This window comes from Pecten maximus, chromosome 6 (genome assembly GCF_902652985.1).
Source record: "Pecten maximus chromosome 6, xPecMax1.1, whole genome shotgun sequence".
NCBI lineage: Eukaryota > Metazoa > Mollusca > Bivalvia > Pectinida > Pectinidae > Pecten > Pecten maximus.
Window position 1 is genome coordinate 41,881,404 of NC_047020.1, and position 10,303 is coordinate 41,891,706.

The 10,303-nt window shown below is 33.9% G+C and overlaps 1 protein-coding gene across 1 annotated transcript; it reads left to right on the top strand.

Moving 5' to 3' along the window:
* The first annotated feature begins 555 nt into the window (after positions 1-555).
* On the top strand, positions 556-9,639 carry LOC117329820. Its single transcript, XM_033887975.1, has 6 exons — positions 556-669; positions 1,331-1,406; positions 4,780-4,864; positions 6,121-6,245; positions 6,737-6,889; positions 7,131-9,639. The coding sequence occupies exons 2-6, from the start codon at positions 1,337-1,339 to the stop codon at positions 7,700-7,702; spliced, it is 1,005 nt and encodes a 334-aa protein (XP_033743866.1). The 5' UTR covers positions 556-669; positions 1,331-1,336; the 3' UTR covers positions 7,703-9,639.
* The last annotated feature ends 664 nt before the right edge of the window (positions 9,640-10,303 follow it).

Below are 10,303 nucleotides of genomic sequence, written 5' to 3' on the forward strand. Positions count from 1 at the left end.
GAAATATATTCTTATATATCCAAATCGTATTGTCTATTTACAATGAGTGATATGTCTTATGATAGATATCAATGATAAACTTCAAATATCATATCTCATATAAAATTGATCATTTTCTTATTTGTAGTCCAAAGGCAAACCCATTGCAGACATACACCCTATGGACTTAATGGCGATACACTTAAATAATTTTCAATACACGTATTATGCATTTAAAGAGACAGGCCCGAAGCTACCGGCAAGATTTGTTAGGTTTCAATCAGGATTACACGGAAAATGTTTTTCATGAAAATTGATTTTTTTTTTTTTTTAACTGGATTAACGCGTGTTACAATTACATATAAGAAAACAATTTAAAAGTAAACAAACAATTATTAAACAATATTGAAGTGTTATGTTAATTTGAATGTATGGCAGGGGCTACCAAAGCTTTTTGTTGCTAGTACTTGACACTCGTGTATATTGGAAGTATCTACCTGTATGTTGGTCAGGTCAAATCTGTGATTGTGTTCACTCACCCGTGATACTCGAGCAATAGAGCTAAACTATTGTGGTTTCGTAATGTCACCAACACTATGAAGTTAAAAATTCAGAACATCAGTCGTATGGAATAGTGACAGTACAAGCAGGAATAAAATCTGTTTGGAATGCTTGATTTTCCATTTACGGGTAAGATATTCAGTTTTATTAATCTGGAGATCAGTTACCTTTTCCATAAGTTTTATCTTACTTCCGTGCGGCCTGTCACCACTAGAATGCATTGTGATATTCGTAATGGGTACTTGTCGGTGTGTGTTATAATACTAGTACAATTGATCACTATAAACACCGTCTTAAAGTCAGACACGTTATGTTTATTCCTATTTAGGTCAGTATGCCTATGTGTTTATTTGATGAAGTATATTGAAATGGATGCATAAATATGTACAAGTATATATTTGCGATATTTCGTATTGTTGTTTAGGTATATAATTCATATAAACATGTGTATGCCCTTTATAACGATGTGTTCATATTTCACTAAATCTCCAAACACATTACATGTATAAAAGACACCGGTTTTTATTTCAAATTGACACTTAATGTGGCTGAAGCCCTCAAAGTAAAAACCAAGTCGGGGAAATTACCTAATCTACAGGAATCAAAGCCGCCCAATTCCATATCTTTCAAAAAATATAATGTTTCCAAAGCACATACTGATCGAAGCAAATACACATGATCATTAACAACTGTACTAATGTAATTTCGTAGAAACGTGTATTTTTGAAAACATTTGGTTAAAGTGGTTGTCAAAGCCATAGAAACTGTAATGCACGTTGTTTCATTTCAGTGAGAAATGGCTGCAGTAGATTTGCCAAATTTGACAGAACGACTCCTCGTATCCGTTGTAGTATTATTCTCTAGAGGTAAGTGTGTTTGTTTTCAAGAAAGTGCAAAGAAGGGCCATCTACAAAAAAATGTTGACATGTTACAAGGGATATTTTTTGTATTGATAACACTGAAGACATCACTTATATCATTAGATATGGGACGACTTCCCTCAGTTTTCATTGGCTAATCAATGTTGCCTTTTAAAAAATCCCAATCGAACGTTATTTTCCAAATAATGTTGAAAGTGTAAAAGAGCATACAATTAGTAATCTTCGATTCTATTTTATGATTCTATAATTTCATATTTTTCATCATTTAAGAGTATGTATTTCTCAGTTCTTAAATTTGTTTTTAAATGATAAACAGAAAAAAGACAAACACGAGCTGTTACATGTGACGCTAAAAATACTTCAAAGAAGCTTATCAACTAATCAAGATATACCTTGCATAGATAGCAGACGACGCATGTGTATTTGCATATGTGCATTATATTAATAAGATAGCATGTATATACGTCATGCATGTAAGTTCAACGAAAGCTAATTGTTATCCTGAACAGTATGATTTTAAGCGATTTATTTTAATGTTTTTCATTTGAGGGATACATATTTGATATTTCTTATTTAATGAAAAGTAGCCATAGATATATAAATCGGAGCATTGATTACTACTGCTATAAACAGAAATTTAAGAAACCCCCTTTGAACGTTATTTTCAAAATAATGTTGAAATATCAGAAAAGCACAAATTTTTTATTTTTTCAAATGTATTTTATGATTTTATAATTGTGTAGTTTTCGAAATCTACGAATATTTATTTCTTCGCCAATCACTGATGTTTTCTTTGTTTTTGAAAACTAATCAGAAAAAAATAAACGAACACGTGCTGTTACATGTGACACTAAAATACTTCAACGAAGCTTATCGACTCATCAAGATATATATTACATAAAGAGCAGACGACGCAGGGTGTATTGGGTATATGTGGAGTTTAATGAGATTACAAAATAGATATGTCAGGTATGTAATTTCAATGTAAGTTATTGTGATCCTGAATAATATGAAATCCTGAATACGGGCCTGTGTTAGTTGAGTGACGTTTTATTGGACTTTGACACGCTTCCTAACCATACTGTCTAGCTCGTCCCACAAATGCTCAATTGGGGACATATCTGGACGAATTGAGATATCACTGCCCATACCATAACAGCCTCTGCAATATCGGAGAAACGACCCTACCCTTATCAACTTCGCTCAATCGCAGCATCTCGGTGTACATTCGGTTCGAAAAGAAATGTTGTGTAACTGATCTGAACTGTTCCAATGTTCATTTTTTAATTATTCAATAGCACATATGGTGCAAGAATACCCCAGGACGCACACTTTCTCGAAAGATCTAATGAAAGCATGCAGCGTGGAGCAGGGTCACGGTCGACTGAAGTTAAACCGAATAACATTTTCACAGTGCACGGAGATAGATCAATTTGAAATTTGGTTTGATTTAGACAGTGCATCTAAAGGTTTTATTAGAAAAACTGAACGTGCGTTTCCCTTTTTCCGCTAGTATAGACATTGTATATGATAGTCCTGCCTAATGAAAAGTAGCCTTTCGTTATAACTCGAAGCAGTTATTACTACTACCTTGTATAGAAATTTAAGAAATTCCCATCGATCGTAAGTTTCCAAAAATGTTGAAATAGTAGCAGAGCATACAATAAATATTTTTCAATTTTATTTATAATATTACAATTTTGTTATTTTCGAAATCAACGAATATCTCCGCCTAATAATATTTTGTTCTTTGTCTTTAAAAACTGAACAACAACAAAAAGGCAAACACGTGCTGTTACATGTGACACTAAAAAAACTTCAAAGTAGCTTATCAACTTATCAAGATATACATTGCATAAATGGCAGATGACGCAGTCGTATTTGTATATGTGCAGTTTATTAATGAGATAATATAATATATACGTCATGTATGTAGGATCAACGTAAGCTATTGTGATTCTGAATAGTATGAACTTAGACGATTAATCTTAATTTGTTACGTGTACATACGTAAGATATATATGACTTTGTAGATTTGTGTTTGTCTCGAACTTAAGGTCACCAGGTACACATGTACCTGTGTAACAAATCAAAGGAGAAAGATATTGATATTTCATAAATCCATGCGGAAAGTTAAGAATCCCATTTTTTTCATCAAAATTCTTTTTCAATCATTTCACTCAATATACTCTAGTGGTTGGCAATTACACGATGGTTACAGTTTCGCGGTTTTACCAAATGTTTACAAGAAAATGTTTACATTTCATGTAGGGACCCATTTAAAAACGAAACAAAATGGATATAATTAGTGTATAAGTCGTTATATGAACACCATGGAAAATGCATATTTTCAAAGAAGTATGGTCGTTTGCAGCTTATCTTGACATAGGCCACGTCAGTGATAGACTGGGCTAAAAATACAGGTAAAATATCACGTGACCCCAGTAATTCCCGTAGTACCGAAATAGATCGCCATGGTTCAATGGCGCGCTGTGCGTTGTGAACGGATAACGTAGTCAATACAGCAATAGTTACCACATAAAATAAAGTTAAATTGAAATATGAAGTAGGAATTTTACATTACGCATCCACGGATGTCTCTTTCGGCATGGAAACTTGATTAAATTTTACTTTGAACGATACGGAGTAAATCGGTTGTTTTTCTTTTTTAATCCAAGTAAGAGTATTATATCTCAACATTTTGATCTTTATACTAAATGTTTTACATTAAATATGATTTTGATATTGAAAACTTCATTCAAATACCATTAAGAAAACATAAATGGTATTAAGAAACATAACAAACTAAGAAAAGATACATCTTCGTGATTCGAACTCCTAGTCATCCTGTTGCCAAGCAGTGGTTATACCATAAGAACAATGCGGACTTTCTCAAATATGAAGATTATAAAGTTTATTTTATCATTTAAAGTAAGTCTAGTTAATGCTAAATTAAAGTATTTCATCAACTACTCTTTTATTCAATTATCGGAGGGTTACTGTTTTAGGGATTAAATTTTAGTTGTCTTTATATAATAAAATAGGACATTGTGAAAGTTGGTCTTTCGATGCGCTCTATGTCGAAAAATGGTTTGAATACGAGAACACCCCCTCCCCTTTCTCGAAAGTTGCAAATAGCCCGATGGTGCAACTTTACGATCATTTAATGAAACATCAACTTCAATTAAAAAACATATTTTTTGGAAATTAAAAATAGATAGTTTGTATTCAAAAACTCAGTTTTAAACTTTTTTTTTCTCTCTCTCTTTTTTTTTTAAGACGGTCACCTTAAGGACGAAACAGGTCATTATGCATCATACCTCTTTATTTGTACTGATTGTCTCCCTTTGTTTTTCAGCTATGTGTAATACAGACACACACAATCTGGTGGCAACACAAACGGCGACACATTTGTATTCACCGTCCTATGGATCTTACCCCAAGTACGTGTGTTTGAAATGAATCTTTTTTTTTAAATTATTGAACAGTTTTCATCAAACAACATATTAATAGTCAATGATTAATGGTTTGGTTTATTAATGTTTAACGTCCTATCAACAGCTTAAGTCATTTAAGGACGGCCTCCCGTGCGTGCGACATGCATGCGTGTGGGAGCATGCATGTGTGTTTTGGGAGGCTGCGGTATGTCCGGACTTTTACTGATTTATAGTGCTACCTCACTGAATCATACTGCCATAGACTCTCTGCAGAACAACCCGCCCGCTCACATTATATTGACAACGAACAAACCAGTCGCCCTTCTTTCAAAATACTTAACGTCAATAATAATAAGCAGGAGTAGCAACTACCATTCCTAAAGACTCGGGTATTTCTCGGTCGGGGGACAGAGCCCTTACATGGGCGAACGCTCAACTCAGGGTCAAACATGAGGCATATTGTCAACGGAGTTATTAGGAAGAAGAAAGTTGTTTAGAGAAAGAGAAAAGACGAAATCCAAAATTTAGTCGCATCTTAGGTTAATGATCTATAGATGTCAGATAAATGAAGTGATGTCCACTTGTAGGTCAGTTTTTTTTTATTTATCTGTTACCCAAATTACATTCACATATTGGCAATGAATATATTAATCTGAAATATATGGGTTGAACAAGCATTCCTCCATTCCACAGAATATTTAATTACTATTTCTGGGCTATATCAATTTATTTTATTTATTTATATTTTTTTCATAATTATCACGTCGATTTTCATTTTCATTTTTTTTTTTTTCAATTTCTGAGAGAGCTTGTTGAAATTATTATCAGCTGCTTAATTAAATGCTAACCTATGACATGTGAAATCTGAAGCGAGTTACAATATGTGTATTCAACAGAGATCAACATAAGGTCAACTTGAGGTCAACATGAGGTCATATTAACATGATGTCATACAAAAGAGTAGAACGCCTGTATACACTTTCTAATATACATAACCCATTGTCTGACATGCTACACTTTTTTTATTTCGTTAATTCGAAATAATAATTCATTTTTAATATTTCATTAAGAAGTATTAGTATTTCAATAAAACGAAATATTTCGAGAAAACGAAATGAAATAAATGTGTTGCATGTTATTTAGGAGTTCCGTACTTATTCAATCAACATTATAATTAATTTATTAAAGAAGAGACTGCAGTGCTAAATATAAATATAATTCTTTCTTATGTCAACAACTTGTTTACTTTGATTATATTTCAGTAACATGGATTGTTCATGGAAGATCTCCGCGGCATTGCACGAGAGTAATGTACAAATTGAAATCGAGCAAATGTCTTTACAAACAGACAATGGTGACTGTGTCGACTACCTACAAATATTTGATGGTACGTCATTAATTAAAAAACATGTCCCAATTAAAACTCAACTTTCCATATTGAATACCACAGAAAATGTTAAAAAGGGAATTTACTCCCGTTCTAGTAAACGTAAGCTTAAGCAAGAATTTGTTTATTTACTTATCTATTATTATTTTGTTTGTTATGTGAGTTTCTGATGTCTTGGGCAACATGCCGAAAATTCCTAGTGTTGTGCAATCGGATTAAAATCAGCTTTTTTGTGGCTGCGTTTTTAGGCGAGATTCGTATTTCACGAAGCCACGTAACAGCTGATTTAATCATATTGTGTGTTGTGAAAACTTATAGTGTTACGAGTTCCATAAATTTTTGGGGGTCTCGATTTTTTTTTTTTTTTTTACCTGTCAGTGAAGTTTTTATTTCAAGGTCGATGTGATCCTTCAATAATTAAAAGCTACTTAAAAAAGGGAAAATGTTCAGAATATTTTTTCACATTTAGACAGTATTTATTTATTTTTCAGGAGAAACCATTGACAGCAAGTTACTCGGGAGAGTGTGCAAGTCGACAGAAACCTACGTTAGCAGTGGTAGTAACATATATCTCCATTTTTACACAGACTCATCGAAGACAGACATTGGATTTAAAATTAAATATTACCAACACGAATATAAAGGTATATAAAGGGGATCTTTCATAAGAATCGCTTATTTTCTAGATTTATTTTTTTTTATCATCTCATCAATAATAATAGTTCGCCCTTTGGTTTACTAACATCGGTCAACTCATTGTCATCTCCGCGAAAAATTGATATCTTAAAACTCCAGATTTAAACACTTCACTCGCTAAAATTTGAACAATGGTCGTTCTACAGTGTTAATCTCTAATATAAGTGAGGTTTGTTTTGTTTTTTGTAGATGAAAGCTGGAAAAAGGTGTTGACAATAGTACTTGTTGTTACTTTTGTTGCCGGAATGTTAAGTTGTTGGTACAAAAGATTCCACAAACGTCTCCGAAATCAACGCCAGTCCGTCGTGGATCCGGATGGTGAGTCTTCCGGACGTTCGGGCTCCGTTCGGAGCCAGTCCTGTGTATGGGCAACAAGTAACGGGGAAACACAAACGGAAAATGAGTTTAATAGTTCGGAAAATATTCAACAACCAGAACCGGTGAAACCTCCGTCTTATTCAGAATTCGATACCAATCCTGGAAAATTACCATCGTATGAGGAAATAATTAACGACAGAGAACATCTGTGTGAGTTGTCTCCCCCTCCGCTATATTCTGAAGGCAGCCAGACCGGTAGACTTTTCGGACAGTCCAATATGTATTCGTACACATATTCTGTGTCATCAAGTTCAACATCGTCATTATCATCTGTTTCAACAGTGTCGATTGAATCATCTTCATCGTTTATAAATCAGTCGGAACAATCACCAGAGTCCCATTTACCTACGTATGAAGCAGTTATGGGTAACCGTTCAGCATGAAGTTACTGTAAATGGTTGGATTTTGGTGGATTTTTATTTTCGCATAGAATATGGGTTCCTATGGACTTGTTCGCCAAAATTACATCCGCAAAGAACATTCAAGGCAGGCACGGATTAGATATGTGAGAAGATAGAAGCTGCTTTATTGAAATAGTTTTAATAACGATAAGTTGTGTTTGTGGTCACAACCGGTACACATGTGATGTAGTGTCACAATGTAACCAAGGACAACAATGCTAACTCACATATCCTTCCGTTTCTGGTTGTCCAAAACACAATGGTTCTCAGGAATACCAAACAATATGTAAAAGAGTGATCTGACCGCCAACTATTTCATTATCCTTACAAATCTTATGTAATGTTGAACTTATATGTTCTTTTTCATCTTTCGTTTAATTACCCACTCCATTGACACGTATTGACAAAATATGACTACGTTTTTCCTGACCAGTCGTAAAGACTAATTGGCTCATATATATCAACGGTCAGATGATATGATATATATATCAAATTTGAGTGAAATCCACCTAGTACTTTCAGCGAAATAGCGATAATAATCTTCAAATGTCCAAATCAGAATTACTAACCTTTGTCAATTTGATTAATTGATCAGTCTCAGAATCGAACCTGCACAAAAACCATACAATACTTCCTGAGAAATAACGATAAGAAAAATCACTTGTCAAATCAAAGAGGATTAAATAATTCGGCCAATGTGATATTCTATTCAAATTCAATAACCAAAATATAGAATCGAAAAAATAGCGAGAGTAAATTTCACACAGTAAAGACCCAAGATGGCGTCCTGACAGCCAATTTGTCTACTTTCGCAGTCTTTAAACAATAGTTAAAGAGGAAACTACGAAGGAAATCACAAATCCATCCAGTTACATTGTATAGAGATAGCGACAACAAAAATGTTTAAGGACAGTCAGACGGACGGACGGACGACATGCGACGGCCACGGGCAAACAGCCAACCAAAGGTTTGCTGACCGGTGAGGTTGAAGTGTATCTCAAAATGAGGATTAACATATGTGATGACTAAGAATATACTGAGATATTTTATCTCGTCTGTACGTTATTTCGTCTCGTTTGTACAACATTCCATCTCGTTTGTACGACATTTCGTCTCGCTTTATGACATTCTGTCTATACGACATTTCGTCTCGTTTTATGACGTTCTCTCTTGTCTATACGACATTTCGTCTCGTTTTTTATGACATTCTCTCTTGTCTGTACGACATTTCGTCTCGTTTTTTATGACACTCTCTCTTGTCTGTACGACATTTCGTCTCGTCTTTTATGACGTTCTCTCTTGTCTGTACGACATTTCGTCTCGTTTTTATGACATTCTCTCATGTCTGTACGACATTTCGTCTCGTTTTTTATTACATTCTCTCATGTCTGTACGACATTTCGTCTCGTCTTTTATGACGTTCTCTCTTGTCTGTACGACATTTCGTCTCGTTTTTATGACATTCTCTCATGTCTGTACGACATTTCGTCTTGTTTTTTATGACATTCTCTCATGTCTGTACGACATTTCGTCTCGTTTTTTATGACATTCTCTCTTGTCTGTGCGTCATTTCGTCTCACTTGTACGATATTTCATCTTATTTATACGGTTTTTCATCTATTTTACACGACATTTTATCTTGTTTGTACGACATCTTACCTCATCCGGTAGAATTACATGTATCAAATGGCCCAAAACAGCTCCTAAAATGTTTGTACCAGCACTCCACAGTAATCTTAGAAATGTTTCTTTTTTACGTAGTGTTTATCTTTGCATTTTGTAGGTCACTTTTTATAGTAAAGATTGGTTCAAAATAAAATATTTATGCGAGAACAAATTTATTAGATGTCAGTCAGAGATAAGTTCCATTTTACATGTACATGTTTACAAATGTACCAATAAACGTATTCTTCCATTGACGTGAATGTTTTAAGATATCATTTTAAAACAGTGATATATCATGCTACTTTTATGAGTTGAACTGACCAATATGAAAGAACTTCTGATTTTGATGACTGGAAGAAGCTGGGATATCACTTTATCAAATACAAATGAAAAGCTTTCCACTTCCAGTGGTCAAAAAGTAAACATTCACATTTGACCAGTGTCCAGCCTTCGCATATTTTCGTCTACTTAACATAAGTTCCAATCTTCAATAAGTGCACATTATTATTATTGAAACAAACTTCGATTGCTCATTTTTATTTTCTTCTCTCTTTTTTTCTTTGTCATGGAATTACTGTTGTGTATTAAAAACCAAATTGATAAAGAATTGCATAGTGACGAAAATAGTTTAAGGTTAATACGATACAATAGTACTATACATTTATGTTTTTCTGATCACTGGTTTCGAGAAGACTTATATACTGAAAACATGGAAATTTACGCGAGGGGAAATTTACGCTAATCACGCGGAGTCCTTTTGATCACGAAAATGTCCCCTACGCATATTTTTATTTTGATATCAATTTGTTTAATCTCGAACTACAAACGACGGTGAGTCGATCGCTAAAATTACCCCCACGCGTATATTTTACATATCGCAATCGCGAAATTAACCCCACCCACCCGCGAAAATAACCA

What these genes read in the sequence shown, in the direction of transcription:
- LOC117329820 (XM_033887975.1), top strand. Translation starts at nt 1,337, where the DNA reads ATGGCTGCAGTAGATTTGCCAAATTTGACAGAACGACTCCTCGTATCC. An exon ending in TGTAGTATTATTCTCTAGAG is followed by an intron (nt 1,407 to 4,779) that starts GTAAGTGTGTTT and finishes TTTGTTTTTCAG; the next exon opens with CTATGTGTAATACAGACACA. An exon ending in TTACCAACACGAATATAAAG is followed by an intron (nt 6,890 to 7,130) that starts GTATATAAAGGG and finishes TGTTTTTTGTAG; the next exon opens with ATGAAAGCTGGAAAAAGGTG.